The following is a 17,763-nucleotide window of genomic DNA, read 5'->3' as shown; positions in this document are numbered from 1 at the left end:
CCATGACAAACTTTACAGACTCCATCACAAAGATGCCCAGGGCATTTCGAACCCCCTCCCCAGGCACAAGTCAGCCCATGCTACATCCTTTCAGTCTGAGGCAGGACGTGCAGCTGAAACTTCACTGCCATGAGTCCTGTGACACAAACACAGCAGGGTATAGCTGAGTTCCCAAAGCATTTTGAAAACCTCATGGAAGTAGCAAATATTCCAACATCTGCTTTTATCCTTTGGTAACACCTGCGAAGTCCAAGCCAGGGCAGTTTTAACCTGAAAGGGCGTTGGATCTGGACTGCTCTGAATCTGACCCTCACATTTAGGGTCTTTTGGCTCCCTGTGGGATGGGTACATCCCTGGGTGAATCTCCCCACGTCAGCTTCCCTGAGGAAAACCTGAGCCCATCTTGGCCAGTTTCTCCTAACAAGATGCTGCCTTGTAAACAGCTTTGCAAAGCCCTGCAGGCACCGAGGGAGTGCACACACACCCACTTGCCAATGCCGTCCAGAGCATCCCCCTGTAGCCTGACCCCCCAACACCCAAATCCTCAAGCATCCCTCCTCCAGGGTTCCCTCCTGCATTCTGACCACAGAGCATCCCTCTCTCTGAGCATTGCTCTGGGAATCCCAAATCCCAAATCCTGGGCCTCTCTCCTGATTCCCTCCTCTGAGCACCCCTTCACTGTGATTCCTTCCTGCATCTTGAGCTTCCAAGCAGCCCTTACTCCAACCGTCTCTCCGCAAACCTCCCTCCAAGCCCTCTTCAAGATCCCTCCAAGTATCCCTCACAAGAATCCCTCCTGCACCCCTTCCCCTGAGCATCCCAGCTCCTAAGAACCCTGACTGCATCCTGACCCCCAAGCGCCCCTTACTCCCAGCTGCTTTCTGTGACCTGGGCACTGAACATCCCTCCTGCATTGCTACCCCGAGGATCCCTCCTGCTTCCTGACCCCTGAACCACCTCCTGCATCCCTCCCACCAAGCATCCCTCCTTCTAAGCATCTGTTCTGCACCACTTCATCCCGCACCCCTTCCTCCAAGCATCCCTCCAGCATCCCAACCCCTGAGCATCCCAACCCAGAGCATCCTAACCCCTGAGCATCCCTCCTGCTTCTCTTCCCTTGAGCATCCCTCCCTTTGAGCACGCCTCCTGCACCCCTTTCCCTAAGAATTCCCTTCTGCAGCCTGATCCCTGAACACCCCTTCTGCATCCCTTCCCCAAAACTTCCCTGCTGCATCCCTCACCCCGAGCATCCCTCCTGCACCCCTTTGCCCAATCACCCCTCCTTCATCCCTTCCGAGCATCCCTCCTGCATCCCCTTCTCCAAGACTTCCCTCCTGCATCCCTCACCCCAAGCACCCCTCCTGCACCCCTTCCGCCAGGCATCCCTCCTGCATCCCAACCCCCGAGCATCCCTCCCGCATTCCCTTCCCCAAGACTTCCCTCCTGCATCCCAACCCCCGAGCATCCCTCCTGCATCCCTTCTCCCGAGCATCCCTCCCGCATCCCTCACCCCGACCACTCCTCCTGCACCCCTCATCCCAACCACCCCTCCTGCACCCCTCATCCCGACCACCCGTTCTGCATCCTTTCTGCCGAGCATGCCTCCTGCACCCCTTCCCCCGAGCATCCCCCCTGCATCCCGACCCCCAAGACCTCACTCCTGCATCCCTCACCCCGAGCACCCCTCCCGCATCCCTCCCCGAGCACCCCTGCTGCATCACTTTTCCCGACCACCCCTCCCGCATCCCTCCCCGAGCATCCCCCCCGCACCCTCCCTCCCATCCCACCAGCCCCCTCCGACACCTCCTTTCCTCCCTCCCCGCGTTACCTCCCGCCGGGGCCGTGCCGGGCCGTGCCGTGCCGTGCCCGCAGGCTGCGGGGTGTCCGGCTGCGAGCCGCAATCCTGCGGGCAGGGCCGAGGGCGGCGGCGAACTACAACTCCCAGCGGGGCCGGGCCGGGCCGTTCCGCGCCGCGCCCCCCGCTTCCTCCCCCCGCCGCCTCCGCCTCCCGTGCGCCCGGCGAGCGGCGGGGCCCGGCGGCGGGTGGGGGCGCAGGTGGGTCCGGGGGGGGGATGGGGGGGGGGGGGGGAGCCCGGCGGGGGGCTGTGGGAAGGGCTGGGGTCACCCCACCGTAACCCAACCCCCCCACGCCGCCATGGGGAAACTGAGGCACGGGGTGGGGGTGGGGGCGGCCGGGTTGCTGCGCGGCTGCTGCGCGGGGAAGCGCAGTGGGATGCGGGGGGGGCGGGCGATCCCCCGCTCTGGGGTTATTTTTTTAGTATTTTAAGCTAATTGCGTCGTGCGAACGCCTGGCTGGGCAGGGAGGAGCCATACCTCTGCTTCCCCTTCACAGGGTGAGGCTCAGCGCCACTCTGCAAACTTTGCCTCCCCCCCACCCCCACCCCCACCCCCACCCCCCCTTTCAATGAAACATCCCCGAAATTAAAACGTTTACAGCACTTCAGCACATCCAGGCCCTGCATGCCCACACCCAGGGCCGGCTCTGCATCCCGCCGAGCTGCACTCAGCCCCAGCTGGGTGATGTGCGTAAGCTGCGCCCCACGGAGGGTCTCATTCTGCCTGGCACCTACCTTCGTGGTGGTGGTTCCGAGTGCTTTTTGCCAGCGTGCAGCTGCATCCGTGCTGGCAATTAGCCACTGTGTAATTGCAGGGGCGCCCTGGAAGTGACGGTGTCGGCGGGAGATGGGGTGGGAAGCTGGATTGCTGAACCACCCTGCCTGTGCAGCAAGCTGTACGCAGGTGGTGGTCTGCCACGTGTGTGGATGAAGTGGCCCAGGGAGGAAATAAAAAGAGTATCTGGAAGATACACCAAGGATGCCAAGTGATGCTCATGTGGATGCTTAGGGAGGACATTAGAAACCGGTGAAAACCTCTGCTGAGGCCGGCGTTAAGTTAGTATATTGGACTGCACAAAGGGTGACATCAGCTGTTTGGAAGGAAAAGTGATGTGCCCACTGCCGTGAGACCCCAAACGGGCTCCCTCCTTGTAGCCAGTGGCAGTGCCCTCCTGACAGTCGGCTTGGCAGCCCCTGAGCCCACGGGTGTCAGAGGCCACGCCAGGAGAGCACCGAGCACCGCAGCACTTTGGCTTTTTTCCTCCAAACCTCCTCGCTGCTGCTGTATCTCTCTGGCTTTGCGCTCCCTCTCCCCCTCCATCTTGTCTGCTGCCCTTCTCGTTCAGTACAGTGAACCTTCATTTCATTCTCCTCCTCCCCGCCGTGCGCCACCGTGTTCAGTCCTTTTCTCTCAGGAGGAAGCTGACCTTTGTTTTATATTGCTCCTTCCTCTTACTAGCTGAGCACCCACTCTTACTTCCCTGCTGCTGTCTCCCTGCCCTCATCTCTTTATTGCTTTAAGTTCAGCATCTGCAGAGAGCTGGATGTGCAGCCTTTTGCATTCACCTACATCCCTAAGGAAGCAGCCCAGGAGATGCTCAAAGGGCGTCAAGGTGCCGGTGTGGGAAGGGACAAACACACAGCATCACACTCACAACCGACCAGGGATGTTATGAAACTCCTGTTCACACTTTCCCGTCATTCGTGCGTCTCGTTGGCAGAGGAGCGTTTCTGTGTCTAACAAAGCACGGTTAGAAAATTAAATATACAAAAATATAAATGACTGGCAGCTAAGCAGTTGCTCTCCAAAGGTGGATAGTCAGCGTGGTAAGACAGCGAGAAGGGAAGGGTGAGCCCCGTCGTTTCCTGCCTCGCGCCTGCTGGGAATTGGAGTCCCTTCCCGGAGCTTGTCACCCGTGTCCCCTGCGTCAGCCTCAGGGGTGAGTGGCCTTTCCCCAAACGCCAGCTGGAAATTTCCAGAGCACCTCAGCAGTCCTGAAACAAAAAGCAGCCGCTTCCCCCCCATGGGTGCTGCATTTCGGGATATATTGCTCCTGGCAGACATACCACATTCTGCTTCACCTACTGAATTTTAAGCCTCTGAATACAGTGGGATTTTCTATATTTATTGCAAAGGTTTATATTAAACTAGTGTCCAAAATTAGGTGGGTCTGTCCTGCAGCAATGGGTTTTCTTTAAGATTACTATAAATAAGCATATAGGGTGTAGAAACCATATTGCAAATGTTTAACCTTCTATAATTGAGGATGAGCTGAGCTAAGTAAATGTGCATCCGGAATGCATGAAGGAAGGGTGAGTCTGTCCTTGAGATGGATTTTATCCCAAATCCTTCCTTAAACTCAGCTCTCGATGCCTGCCGGCTGCTGCTGGCTAGGTAAGTGGTCAGCTGAGTTTTCTTTTTTATTTTAATCCTCTATACTATTTATTTTGTTTCTGCCCTCCCTTTGTTGTTTTTTATTATTATTTTTCTCCTGTCTTTCACGGGGTAACATCTAGGCTTCAGACTGACTCGTCTACAGTCCCCATAACAGTTGAGGCACAAACTTCTAGCTGAGGGTCTGGATTTCTTCTGTGAAATCATCCCCTTGAGAAGGGACAAGGCATGAAACCGGTCTGCAGGTAGAGTCACAGCAAGCACTGTGGGCTGGTGTGCCCAGATCCAGAGTTCACAACTTCCCTGAGTTTTGTTTTTTTTTTTTCTCAGGACTCGGGTGTTTTGTAGAAACTGGAATTTCTGCTGCAAACCAAAACGCGACCTTCAGCAAGACATGCTGGAGCAAAGTGGTATGTGCTGAGTGTGGGGAATCTGGGGGAAGACCCAGAGCAGAATGAGCATGGTACGGAAAGAAGTCTCCTTGCCTGATCATGTGTTTGCCATTAAGGCACTCTAATGAAGCAGACTGGAGCCCCATCCTGCAAACCACCATCTTCTCCTGCCAAATCACATTTAAAGTCTCCAGCTGCCGTACAGGTGCCTAGATACTACTTTTTTTCATACCTCCTTTTTAGCTGAAATCAATCCTGCCCCTCCCAGTGCAGAATGACTTCCTATAATGCATTGCCTGATCTGTCTCTCGTAACATTTATCCAGCTTTCATCGGCTCTCTTGGGCAATATTCAAAAAGCCAGAGAGGTTTTTAGTCTGGCTGCTCTTCCTGAGCCTTAGCAGAAATAGTCCCCAGCTTGCTTTAATTTTATTGCCACTTAGGCTTCCTTCATTGTGCCAGCTAAATAATTAATTTTATTTTTTTTTTCTGTATGTGTATTTTGCACTTCATTGTTGCACCTCAGCTATTTTTTAACAAAGCTGCACATATTTCACTGTCTTAAATACAGGTTTCCAAAGTTTGGTTGTGGAGGGATGTTTTATGGGTGTGCTATTGAATGCTACACTATAAAATTAACCAGCAGTGCAATACCTTATGTATAAAATTAAAACCAGGGCAATGACTGTGTAAATGGGCATGTATCACTACGTCTGGCAGCAAAAGACTGTGCTGCTGTCATGGCATCCAGTAACTTCTGTTGCAGGGGATGCTAGAGCTTTTAGTGCCTTTAATGATATGCGTAAAGGCTTCAGAGGCTGTCATGGTTTAACCCCGGCTGGCAACCCAGCCCCACGCAGGCACTTGCTCACTCCCCCTCACCCAGAGGGATGGGGAGGAGGATCAGAAAGGAATGTAAAACTCCAGGGCTGAGATAAGAACAATTTAACTGGTAAAGCAAAACCCGCGCACGCAAGCAAAGCAAAGCAAGGGACTCATTCACCGCTTCCCCTGGGCAGGCAGGTGTCCGGCCATCCCCAGGGCAGCCGGGCTCCGTCACACGTAACGGGGACTCGGGAAGGCAAACACCATAATGCCAGATGTCCCCCAATTCCTTCTTCTTCCCCCGGTTTATATACGCAGCATGACATCCTATGGTATGGAATATCCCTTTGGCTGGTTTGGGTCACCTCTCCTGGCCGTGTCCCCTCCCAGTTTGCCGTGTCCCTCCAGCCCTCTGGCTGGCAGGGCCCAAGGAACTGAAAAGCCCTTGATTTAGTATAAACATCACCCAGTAACAACTAAAACCATCAGTGTGCTGTCAGCATTGTTCTCACATCAGAGCCCAAACACGGCACTGTACTAGCCACTAAGAAGAGAATTAACTCTATCCCAGCTGAAACCAGGACAGAGGCCACAAGCAAGTCTGTGGGATGGACTTTGAAAACCCTAACAACACATCATGATCCACTCCTACCAAATTACAGATAATTTGCTTTGATGCCCTGTGTTTAATTAATTTCATTAATGAGATCCTGTGAATGACACTAGGATCAGCCTGTTAACCGTGTCTTAGGCATTGCCTCTGAAATCCCAGAGAACTGATTCATTTTCCTTCCCTGCCATTGCTAAAGTGAAATCTGTGTTTGCAGTTGATTACTGCTGCTTTTCCCAAGCAATATTTCCCCAATAAATAAATACTACAATATAGTACAAGTATATATAATACTTGTATTAGGGTTTACTTGTCAAGGAAATTCGGGCATTGCTACACATTTTCCCAAATAAAAATTTGATGTTTTCTGATCTGTTCAGTAACTTTTCTCTGCCTTGCTGGTATTTTTAGCTTTGGTTAAACTATTATTAGCTTTATTGCATTAATGTGGAGAGAGTTTTCATCAGATCTTCAGTGAGACTGTTAAACAGAAGCAGGCACACTGCATCTGTTTAGTGTTTCATAAACTTGCTGTTTCAGGGTAGATTATTTTTAACTGAAATGATCTAAGCTATCATTTGTTATCTGAATAAGTAACCTGAAAAATCCTGTTAAAAATTGTCTTTACTATATACCTAGATGTATGTCTTAAGATCCACATCTCTTTGAAAAGCATATAAACATATTTATAACTTTAGACTTCCCATTAAACTGCATTTTCTGGCTAAAAAGAATAGACTACAGCTGTACCTATTTTTCAGAGTGGTTAAATACGTAGTAATATCTGTGCTATTTCTTTACATTTTACCTATATTGGCAAACCATGACTGATGCTTTTTTTTTTTTGGATGATTACTTGTACACTTGTGGGTTTTTGCCAAGTTGGGTGAAACAAGTACTCAGTTAAATTACATATACAGAATTTTATTAGCTAATTAAGATGTTCTTAAATGTGATGAACACATAAGAGGGAAAATAAGCTTATCCAAAACTGTTCTACATTCAAAATGATAAAGCAAAGGAAGTTTTATGTTAATGGAGGAACTGAGCTGATGGTCATTGATAAGTGAAAACAGGTAGATTTTGTCATTTCACATGCTCGTTCATACCTTCCTGCTGTGTAAGCCCCTGTCACTCTCCCAGGTTCAAACCAATTATTTGCTGAACTAAACTCACGGGGTGGAAATGTTCATGGGTTACAGAAATGGTCTCTATGCATCTGTTGAGGATGCTCCTGTGAGTAAAACCCAAGCTAAAATTTACAAGCCCTGATCAGTTGAAATGCTCAGACAGCAGCTTAAATTCAAGAGTTTGATTTTTCCAAAAAGTTCTCCACTGCTGGTTTCTCTCAATTTACATCAGCTGAAAAGATTGTGACTTTCAGTCAACCATAGGTATTTTTTTCCCCGTGACATTAAATACATCTGTTTTAGAAAGAAAGTTGCATTTAAATACAAGTCACTCTAAAAGCGCAAAATAAATCCTGTGCTCTTTGGCCAAATTCACATCTTCAACTCTCAAATTAGATCTCTAGCTGATCTAATTTGAATGGATTTTAAGTGCTACTTGGGGAACAGCTACATGAAAGGCTTTACTGTAATTCTCTGCTTCCAAGAACCATAACCCAATTCGCACTTGGCCTGGGTGACTGCAGGTTATAGCCACCCATGTCCAAGATCAGATGCTATCTTGGTACCTCCTCTTTGCAAAAATGCCACCAAGCAGAAGTAGTTTCCGTGCTGCATCCTTGGAGAACTTTTTATTGCATTAGCAAAGTACCCAGGCCTCATAGACTAGGATAGAGGCTGCAAATGCTGGTTGGATGAGCAAAGAGAGGAAACGAACAACCCATTTAATTTTAATTTTTATGAGTTTATAAAAAACAATTTCATAAACAAGTTTATAAGAAAAAAGCAGCAAAGATTGACTTTCTTTCCCCAGCTACTGTCAAGTACCTTGGTTGGTCAATGCATTAAGTCCAGGTTGATGATGTATCTAGTAGACATATGTGTGCTTATTTGTGCTGTGGTTTGGGGTCTTCTGAGGTTGCCAGACTACCAGATCCATCTTCGTACTATGAAGATACAAACCTGCAAGTAATAGGATGAATTAGGCAAAAGCAGATGATTAACTCGTCATGTGTTGATTCTACTTTATGAAGGACAGCTGTGGAATAGTTATCTTGTAGCCTTATCCATGGGCCGAATGTTTGCATCATTAAATGTTTGAAATTTAGTCCAGTGTGGGGGCAGTGGGGAGGTCCAAAATAAAAGCAAACTGGTGTCCTGGGAGACTGAAATCCAGCCTGTATGGGTCTGTAGACTGCAGAATAGCCATAAGCAGAATAGGCTGGTCAAGGCATGTATTTGGGCAGCGTCCAGAGGTGCGAGAGGAGCAGAGCCCATGCAGGGAGGGAGTAATGCAGTGTCTGCCAAGTGCTGTGCTAGTACACCCACAACTCTTCCAACAACAGAGCTAAAGCTTGGTCAAATTCCTGATGCTGTTCCTGGCAGCATAGACATGGTCTTCAGCTTTGAAGAGCTCATGTTACTGCCATATTTTGTTGGCAGCCTCCCTTTTGAGACTGCTGATAAAGAAACCAGTTACAAGATATTTTACCATTATCGGTTCAGACTGGACTGAGATGTCTGTCTCTCATTCAGCTTACACGGCCAGTGAGTCATTGGATCAGAATAAACCTAGGGTGGATGTTCAGTTTGAAATGAAAATCTCTATCTTCGGACCATCCAGTGGTCTTTAGGTCATGACTCTGGACAACAGGCTTTGCCAAGTGAAGCCTGTCACGTACACATCAAGGGTAACACCTCATTCTGCACCTGGCTAAGGCTGGCAGAGAGCACAAGAAAACTACTCCCATGCGTAAATAAGCAGGCTCGGGCTGAAAAATCTGAAAACATGACCTATGAAGAAAGAACAGAAAAATCTGGGTTGTTTAGTCTAAAGCAGCCTGAGGGGTAGCAGAGCTGGGAAGCATCAAACATGGCCTTTGGGGCCACCATTAGTCCTGCTTCTGCAGGCTGTGTTATTTGCAGGAAGATTCAGGGAACGCTTCTGTTTGATGAAACTTGAAAAAAAGTAAAATCAATTTTAGGCTGTTTTTTGAATGTCAGATTGTGCTTGTAGCAATGCTCTTACAGACATATTGCAAGCTCTTAGGGGGCAAAATACATGGCAGCCGCTCGTACTACAGAATTAGAGCAGTTGAAGCCTCTATATGATCGGTTTTAAACTTGAAATTGGGTAGAGGTCTTCAAGAGCGGGAAGTACGCTGAGACTACAGTGCTAAGGGGGGGTTAGCACTAGAACAAATATTTTTTCTAGGATTTATTTGGCTGAGGTTAGTCACAACGATGGTCTTTGGTGATGGGCGTAGGCAGGGTATTGGGCTAGTCTACACATGCATCTTTATTTGCCAGTTTTGGTGGCTGTGCGGGATGAAGGGATACACAGGCAAAGCATTCAGTGCATTTAGAGAACTGCTTCTTTCTATTCTTCACTGACACACTGTGTGCTAAGGGCTAAAGCGAGCCAAAGAACAGAGTGGAATGTTAGTCTTAAACTAGAAGTGAAATACAGATTCTCCTTTGACCTGTTCATTAGCTGCCCTAGGTTGGGCGAGTTTTTCATGGCAAAATGTCCTTGCAGTCTAGAGGAGTATTTAAGGGTGCCATTAACACTATTATTTGGGGTTTAGAAGCCATAAAAGAATTTATATTCCAGCACAAGATTACATTCTTCAGATCTGTATTTTGCTGTGACTCTGGAGCTGATGATAGTGTTGTAGTGTCTAAGATTATTCCATGACCAGTTAGGAAAATGCCTGCATTTAAGTTTAATTAAGGGAGCTGTTAGGCAGCTTTCTGTTGAATGACTGTTGTTACTACAGCAAAAGCTACCTCCTACATCTGCAAGCAAACGCCGATGGGTTTCCTGCAGATTAAGTCAACAGTAAAATTGGGAATGAACTGTTGATTGATTTGGATTCAGCAAACAAGAAAAAAAGAGATTTGCAGGTCTGTGGCTAGCAGGAATGGGGGCCCAGCCTTTCAAGGCAGCTGAGACGATCTGCAATGGAAAGGGCTACATAGCTCCTTCCTCTTCCCTTGCACCAGCCCTGGCTTTCGTCTGGTTCCAAGATGTGGCAGAAACATATCCTGAATAGAAAATGCTGGGGTTTCTCCCTAAAGTGGCTCACTGTGGGGTCAGATGAGTGCCAGGGCTGGCATAAGGGAGGAGGTGGAGGGCGAAAGGAGGTATGTCCCTTCCAGAGGCAGTGATGTTTAGCTGCTCTATAAAATCACATCCTCCATTCATCTCAGCTGATTGCAGAGGAGCTGTGTGGAAACTACGTCAACTGGGATATGGCCCAAATTAATTAAGAAATGTTTTCTAAGGTAAAGCACATTGGAAGGAGAAAGCCTGGTGTTTTTTTTTACTGAATGGAACCACAGACTGTTGCATGCTTAACAGCCTGGCTCCTCACTAGGCTGACTGCACTCAAATGTGTGTCAGGGGATTCTGCTGCAACAGCTTTGCTGCTTTAATTGTATCTTCAGGTGCCATGGAAGACGTTGGGATGTGTCTGGTTCTTGTCCTGTCCTTTGTTTTTCCCCCTCTAAATTCTGTATTCATGGGAGAGATGGAATCAGGTGAGCCCAGGACACAACTCTTGCTTTGAAGAGCATGAGTTTACAATCTTAGCGTGATTGTAAAGTTGTGGAAAACTCATGATTTCTGGTACTAAACTGAACTGAACAAAAGTCCTGTTCAAGTCTGTTGGGAGAAAAAACATCCTTATGCTTGTTCTCAAGATACAACCTCCAGAAGTAATTCCCCACTTCTGATTTCCATGATGAATTCTTGGCATGTAGTTACCCTTATATATTTAGGACTCTCTGTCGTTGTAGTTTAACCTTTCAAACAACTAAATGCAACTAAATGTGTGGTGTTGGATTTTTATTTTTATTTTTTAGAAGTAGTCCCAGCACTGTGACTTTTCCATCATGTCAGAACCCATCACACTTAATGTTGGAGGAAAACTCTATACCACCTCACTGTCTACCCTGACTAGCTTTCCAGACTCCATGCTGGGGGCCATGTTTAGTGGGAAGATCCCAACCAAGAAGGACAGCCAAGGCAACTGCTTTATTGACAGAGACGGAAAAATCTTCCGCTATATCCTGAATTTCTTACGAACGTCTCACTTGGACCTGCCCGAAGACTTTCAGGAAATGGGCTTACTCCGACGGGAGGTTGATTTTTATCAGATTCAGCCACTGATTGAGGCCTTGCAGGAGAAGGAGGTGGAACTTTCTAAAGCAGAGAAAAATGCCATGCTCAACATCACCCTCGATCAGAAGACCCAGACTGTTCACTTCACGGTCCGAGAAGCACCCCAGATCTACAGCCTGTCTTCTTCCAACATGGAAGTGTTCAGTGCTCATATCTTCTCCACATCATGTCTGTTCCTGAAGCTTCTTGGGTCCAAACTTTACTATTGCTTCAATGGAAACCTCTCTTCAATATCCAGCTACCTGCAAGACCCCAACCATTTGACCTTAGACTGGGTTGCAAGCGTGGAAGGCCTTCCCGAAGAGGAGTACACCAGGCAGAATTTAAAGAGACTCTGGGTGGTGCCAGATAATAAGCAAATCAATAGTTTCCAGGTGTTTGTGGAAGAAGTGCTAAAAATAGCCATGAGTGATGGTTTTTGCATAGATTCTTCTCATCCACATACTTCAGATTTCATGAATAATAAGATTATTCGCCTAATTCGGTACAAGTAGGAATGGCTGTTTATTATGGTGCCAGCATGGAGATAACACAGGTAAAGTGTTTCCCTCTAAAACACACTTACAGCCTAATTCAGAATCATGCTTATCTGGATTAAGAGTCACTAACAGGGAGATGATTTTCCTTTAATGCATTTTCCAATACCTTTCAGAATATGTCCGTATTCTAGACAGAGGGAGTATTGTCTAGCACCTGAATTAAGGACTGGTTCTGTCTCTGCCTCCACCTCTGACCTGCTGTACAGCTGTGGGGAAAATCACTTCTGTCCTTCCTACGTTTTCCAGTTGGAAAATGGGAGTGATCCTTAACTTATATTGCAAGGGGATGTCAAGGTTCGGTAATCAAGGTCTGGAATGTCTCTGGAGAACAGATGCAGTGAAAGATGCCATGGAGCTGCAGTGCAGCAGTCAGCCCTGGGAGCACATTCTCCACGTCTTGCCATATCACCTGTGCAGAGCATCCAAGAAGCTTGGCTGGATCCACAGAGAAGCCTCCCCACATGGACTCACTCAATATAGCTGAAAAGGATGGTGTAAACTGCAAACAAGAAGTGGATCGAGGGGATCCTGTCTCTTTGGGTTCAATGAAGGATTTCTGTCACCATCTGAAGTTGGCTTGGGGTTTTTTCTGAACCCTGTGAGGAAGCCCCTGCTCTGTTCTGCTTTCAGGGAAGCCGTGTTTGAATGACGTGACTGGCATGGGGAATGATCAAGGAAGCCATAGCAGAGAGAATGACAGTCTTACAAACCGAGAAGATTATGGCTGGTGGGGGAACTTTGCTTTGGATGTTCTTAAAATCTTCACTTTTACATTCCAAAGGCATCCAAGACAACTATTCCTTTTCTTTCTCTTACAATGTTAGTATTTGTCTGGAGGATGCTGCTGAAACTTTCTGAGGCAAAGACAGATTTAGGGGCAGAGGCCCCCAGATACCTTCTAAATGTTTGAGCCTCTTCTGCTTCCTGGACACGGCCTTTTTGGGGGTATGTCTCCCTTCAGCAGTGCCTGGAGTGCATGGGATGCTCTCTGGGTAGGATGAATTCCATCTGAAAAGACAACATTCCCATCAGGTTATGCCTAATATTTTTCATTACAAAAACAAAGGGTCACTTTTCCTATCCTGGTACATTGAGCCATTTATTTTTTTTTACACATCATTGTGAAGCGGTCAGGTGACTAAGCTAGCATTTTGCCTGCTTGCTTGGCTTCAGTGTCAGACTGTCAGAGGTAAGGCAGTGGAAAACCAGAGGTGATGACAATGGTCAAGCTCTTTCTACACACCCAGTCTGTCCTGTAATGAAGATCATAATCCACTAGGTGCATGTTAGCTCTAAATATCATTTGTGCCACATTCAAGGTGGTTCATTCTCAGCTAATTATGTTTAAAAGTATCTTAGCTGTCTTTCCCTAACCAAATTGCTATGTGTGTAAGAGAAACCCTCTGGAACATTTGCTGTCATCTCTAATGAGATAGAAGAGAAAATGCAATAACCAAGTTCTGTATTTAGAATTTTCGTGCTTCCAAAAGTTCTTAGCATAGGGCTGCACAGCTCAGTATTGCTCATGTTCTTGTTTCTCAAAGTAACAAGTCTGTCATTGCATTAAGCTGACCTGTGAAGAAGCATAAAAAAGCATTTTGTTACTGTTGTAAAAAACAGTGAGACAAATGTATTTCTACTGTCCCAAGCTGTAACTGCATGAACAACACAAATCGGCATGCTGAAGGTAAAAATGCACATTCTGCAGCTACTGGCAGCCTGTTACAAACCACTGCCCCTGTCTGACTTGGGGTTAAACCAGCATGATGTACATGGGACTGTGTTGTTGGGAAGCACTGACTGGGCTTGAAGCCCTCCGAACCATTAAACCTGGCAAGTTTTGTGAATTTTGAGGATTGTAAACAGGATTTTGTGGCCAAATTCCAGCTTGAGTCACCATATTCTTCTAGGTTTAGTTGCATTAGGAAGAACTGAAGAACTTTTTTTCCTCCATTGCTGTCCTGAATTATAATGTGGGAGCAGTCTGTTCCAGGGGTTGCTGCAGGCCACTGCCAAAGCAAAGCAACTCCTGTGTGAATCTGATTTCTGACATGAGTTTGCCTGTCAGTTGGACATTCACAGTGATGATCTATGCAGGTAATATGATTATGATCTGTAAAATACCATACATGAATGTTCTTTTATCAAATCTATACCCTGAAACAGATACACCTTTGCTGAATTTATGGTAACAGAGCTCTGGGGGACTGTTGACGGTATTTCTTTTTAACCCGCAACCTAGATTTTAAATGATCTGTAACAGGAGTTCTTGTATGTCAGCACCAAAATAATACTTACCTCTAGTAATTTGTTCCCTGTCAGCTTGAGTTTATCCAAAGGTAAGAGCAATGGGCTTGATACTCATTTGGAAGGGGGGAAAAGGTCTGATCCACAACCTCTAAAGCTCTTTGCTCCATTCTGTTTCAGCAAAACAAAACTATGCCCTGGGAGACTTGAATTGTTACTGCATTTTCTGGTGAAAGACAAGTAAGAAGAGTCCATAAGAGCACTATGAATAGCTTTATCTAGAGCATTTACTCCTCCCCTTTGCTCCCACCTCCTTTTCTTTTCTTCTGACAGTAGCAGCACCCAAAGTAAAAGCAGTTACACAGTTTCTTTAAAGTCTAAACAAGAAATGAAGAGTGCCCCAACCCAGCCTAGACAGTAACTGGGGTGATTCTGTTGACAGGGAAATACGGGTTTCAATCCCCACAGACTGAGGAGAGAGCTGAACCCAGGTCTTCTGGAGTGCTTTAATCCATCAGTCTATTATGGAAAAGATGGAGGACTTGAATACACGTCTGTCTGTGCTCACGTAACTAAATCAGGCAAAGGTGCAGCCAGCCACAAATCTGTCATTTATTAATATACAAAGAAATGCAAAATATCTCTTCTGTATGCAGAAAGATGCAAAATTTCCAACAAGTGTAAAGACATGAGTGAAGACAGGCTTTGGGAGGAACAGAAAAACTTGAGATACCTCTAAATTGCTAAGCAGAATAAACACCTTTAAGCATGACATACTATTTATAATGCCACAGTCATTCTGCATGCTAATTGAGTAAGTGAAATAAATGGTGAATCACTTGCGATTGCAGTCAGACATATGTTAAACAAATGCAGTTGCTATTTCAAACTACACACCAAGCTAAATTTATAGCTGCTCCCTAATTTTGCAGTCTGTAAGTTGCATTGTAATGGCTGTTTATAGGAATGTTCTTTCTCCAAAGCATTTGTTTGCTTTTTATCTAGATAGCTGACTCTTGTTTACCTTCTTTTTCTGAACCCCAGAGGTGTAACTTGCTTTTGTTTACCAGGCAACAGCATTGGTGATTCTTCTTCTCAAGAGTTTTCCTGAATTAAAGAAAAGCAAACATGCACAAAGCCATATTAAGTAGAGCACAACCCCTCACTAGTCTTGAAAAGCACTTGGCATTAAGTAGCAGGAACATCTAAAAATTATTTCACTGTTGAGTGGAATATTCACTCTCAGAACAAACTCATTATTTTCCTGTAAGGGCCTGCAAACAAGGAAAGGATCTAGTGAGGTATTTTCCCTTACACTTTGAAGGGTGCTTTCTTCCACATCTCAGTGTTTAACTCCTGTTCTGATTCTGCCTTCTCTCCTTCAACACTTTCACATTCAAAATGAGGCTAAGTCCTGCACTTTGTTTTTTCTAAATGGCCTACATGCTGAGAGCACCACTGAACATCAGCAGTGCTAGAGCAGAAAAATACCAGTTAGGGCAGATGATAAACAAGCCATTAGCTGTAGTCTAATGACATTATCAGGTACGGGAATGTGCATAGCACAGTAGGATTTGTTATATGACAGAAAGATTATTATGAAGCGTCTTAGTGGAGTCCAGAATCACTCATGGATTTCTCTGTGTTTTCAGGCTTGATAGCTCTTAAATACCTAAAAATGTCTACTTGCAATGAAGGGACTGAAACCATACATAAATATCAAGGCATCTTTGGTTCATGCAGCTGTTAAGGGTCAGCAGGAGTTGGTGGGAAGAGTGTTGCTGCAGGCAGTGGTGGGGAAATAAAAGAAATAGGTGTGCAAAGTTGGACCTGAAAGAGTTCACATGTTAAAAAGAAATCCAGGATTCAGAAGGGAGAGAATAAAGAGTCCTGATGTATTCAGGGGAAAAAAACCGGTGAGATAACAATGAAGACAGAAGGAGGCTGCGATTAGAATGACTCACTGGTCCTTTCCAGTTTTAATCTCCTGTTATGATCCTTAGATATTGGTTGTGCCAAGATTTATGTTAGTGATTTGTCAGGAGCAGGCAGCTTTGCTTCAGTTTTTATGTGCTTTACATCACCAAACATATGCACTGCTGTAGTTACCATATTTTTACTGGGTTGCCGAGTACAAATTGCTACTTGAGTTCACAGCAGTAAATACCTGTAATCAATCAGATTTATTCCCACTCTAGGAAAGGCTGGTGGGGTCCATATATAAGGTTGACGGGAGTGATAAATATTGCCATCAGCCACAGACTGTGCAAAATAAATCTAGGATCTTCTGATACTTCACGGATAAGTGGAGAAGTTATGAAGAAGACTCCTTTGGGGAGTTTCATTTTTCACCCCATCCCTTTGAACTTGATTTCAGAATTTCAATAGATTTTAGAATATTTAACTGTTGTTCCGTAATGACTCCCGTATCCACACACTGATGGACACAAACATGCAGGGTACAAGCAGTGTTAATATGCAGCCCTGACAGTAGAAGTCTCAATGCAAATTAGTACAGGCTGTCATGCAGATATTTGGTGCAAAAAGGGCTGGACTGAGGATAAATGTGTAGATTATGCTCTCAGATTCACTTGGGAATGACAGTAAAACCCATGCTTTTGAATGAATACTATTTAGAAAGTATCAAATGTTAATTTTGTATTTCTTACCGCTTCCATAGAGAGCCTGTAGGGCTATCATATTTAAAAATCAGGTTGCATTTCTCTGCCTGTAACGTTTCTGTGAACTATTCCTAATATGTGATTTAGAAAACAGTAAATAAAATGTGAATGAAGCAGGAGATGCTCTTGCCGTTTCCTTTCTCTATGGATTTTACACAGTGCATCATTGCAATGCTTACCTAGAGGTCTCTGTGGCTGAGAATTGTAGGAAGCTCCCCAAAAATTACTGCAGCTGTAGAAAACTTGGATGAACAACCCTTCCTAAATAACCAAAACCATTTAAATGTATTAGTTCATTTATGTTTCAAACATTTATAAACGGAGGATTCATTTCTCCAGTGAAAACCCTCCTTAGACCCTAATGCTTTAGCACTATTGAACTTGTTTCTAGTCCCCAAGTTTGAACAAACCATAATATATTGCTGTTGTAAAGGACAGAATTAAGCTTAACATATTATGTATATGATTTCGTGCAGCCCCTACAAGGCACTGTAATTCCTAGACAGATGGCTTGCTGCAAGGAAGTGAAAAGGCATTGCCCTGCATGCGTCCACTCTCCAGGCTGGCAGTTTCTTCCAGGTATTAAAAACTGAGTTTGTTCCTCTGAAAAAGCACTTTATACGTGGAAGCTGACTCAGACCCCAGTGACACTGGTTGGAAGTGGCACCTCCCTGGAGCACAGCTAAGATGGTGTAATTTGAAGTGGCTTCTGCCCAATGCCAGGCAGCCGTCAGCATTGAGAGCTGGCGTAAATTCCCCCATGCTCTTCATGCAAAAATAACTCGCCCACAGATGCTGTTTCTGAGCATGTGAGGAGACACTGGTTCCTGTCCCAAATCAACAGGGTTAAGCCTGTGCTGATGGTCAGCAGCATGGTAGTCTTCCCCACACCACATCACAGAGGGG

General features: G+C 45.9%; 2 protein-coding genes and 1 long non-coding RNA gene across 15 annotated transcripts in view; 1 reads left to right on the top strand and 2 right to left on the bottom strand.

The window, feature by feature from the left end:
* The window catches only part of USP35 (ubiquitin specific peptidase 35), a 30,070-nt gene extending 27,233 nt beyond the window's left edge, over positions 1-2,837 (bottom strand). The window contains exon 1 of one of the 3 annotated variants that reach the window (XM_040583582.1): positions 2,592-2,837. The gene's annotated coding sequence lies outside the window, so the exon portion shown is untranslated. Of the gene's footprint in view, positions 1-1,828; positions 2,030-2,591 lie in introns of those variants that run through there. The other 2 variants (XM_040583584.1, XM_040583581.1) reach the window with 2 other exon arrangements.
* Positions 2,007-16,976, top strand: KCTD21 (potassium channel tetramerization domain containing 21). 11 transcript variants are annotated; one of them, XM_040583585.1, is made up of 5 exons: positions 2,014-2,055; positions 3,668-3,796; positions 4,374-4,496; positions 4,582-4,848; positions 11,072-16,976. In XM_040583585.1, exon 5 carries the CDS (start codon positions 11,102-11,104, stop codon positions 11,882-11,884), a length of 783 nt encoding a protein of 260 aa, XP_040439519.1. In that variant the 5' UTR covers positions 2,014-2,055; positions 3,668-3,796; positions 4,374-4,496; positions 4,582-4,848; positions 11,072-11,101; the 3' UTR covers positions 11,885-16,976. The 11 variants fall into 11 exon arrangements, with proteins under 11 accessions (XP_040439530.1, XP_040439526.1, XP_040439522.1 ...); XM_040583590.1 differs by lacking the exon at positions 2,014-2,055 and having other exon boundaries at positions 2,740-3,796; positions 4,582-4,661; positions 4,760-4,848; XM_040583589.1 differs by lacking the exon at positions 2,014-2,055 and having other exon boundaries at positions 2,739-3,796; positions 4,582-4,714.
* On the bottom strand, positions 6,896-12,932 carry LOC121083327. Its single transcript, XR_005826314.1, has 2 exons — positions 12,825-12,932; positions 6,896-8,167 (listed from the first exon to the last, which is right to left on the bottom strand). It is a non-coding gene; the product is annotated as an uncharacterized LOC121083327 (long non-coding RNA).
* Positions 16,977-17,763: the final 787 nt, after the last annotated feature.

Source organism: Falco naumanni, chromosome 2, assembly GCF_017639655.2.
Source record: "Falco naumanni isolate bFalNau1 chromosome 2, bFalNau1.pat, whole genome shotgun sequence".
Taxonomy (NCBI): domain Eukaryota; kingdom Metazoa; phylum Chordata; class Aves; order Falconiformes; family Falconidae; genus Falco; species Falco naumanni.
The sequence above is the reverse complement of the archived record's forward strand: the minus strand, read 5'-3'. Positions and strand labels throughout refer to the sequence as shown.

Bases quoted from the DNA above. Each gene is read 5' to 3' on its own strand.
- KCTD21 (XM_040583596.1), top strand. From the start codon at position 11,102: ATGTCAGAACCCATCACACTTAATGTTGGAGGAAAACTCTATACCACC.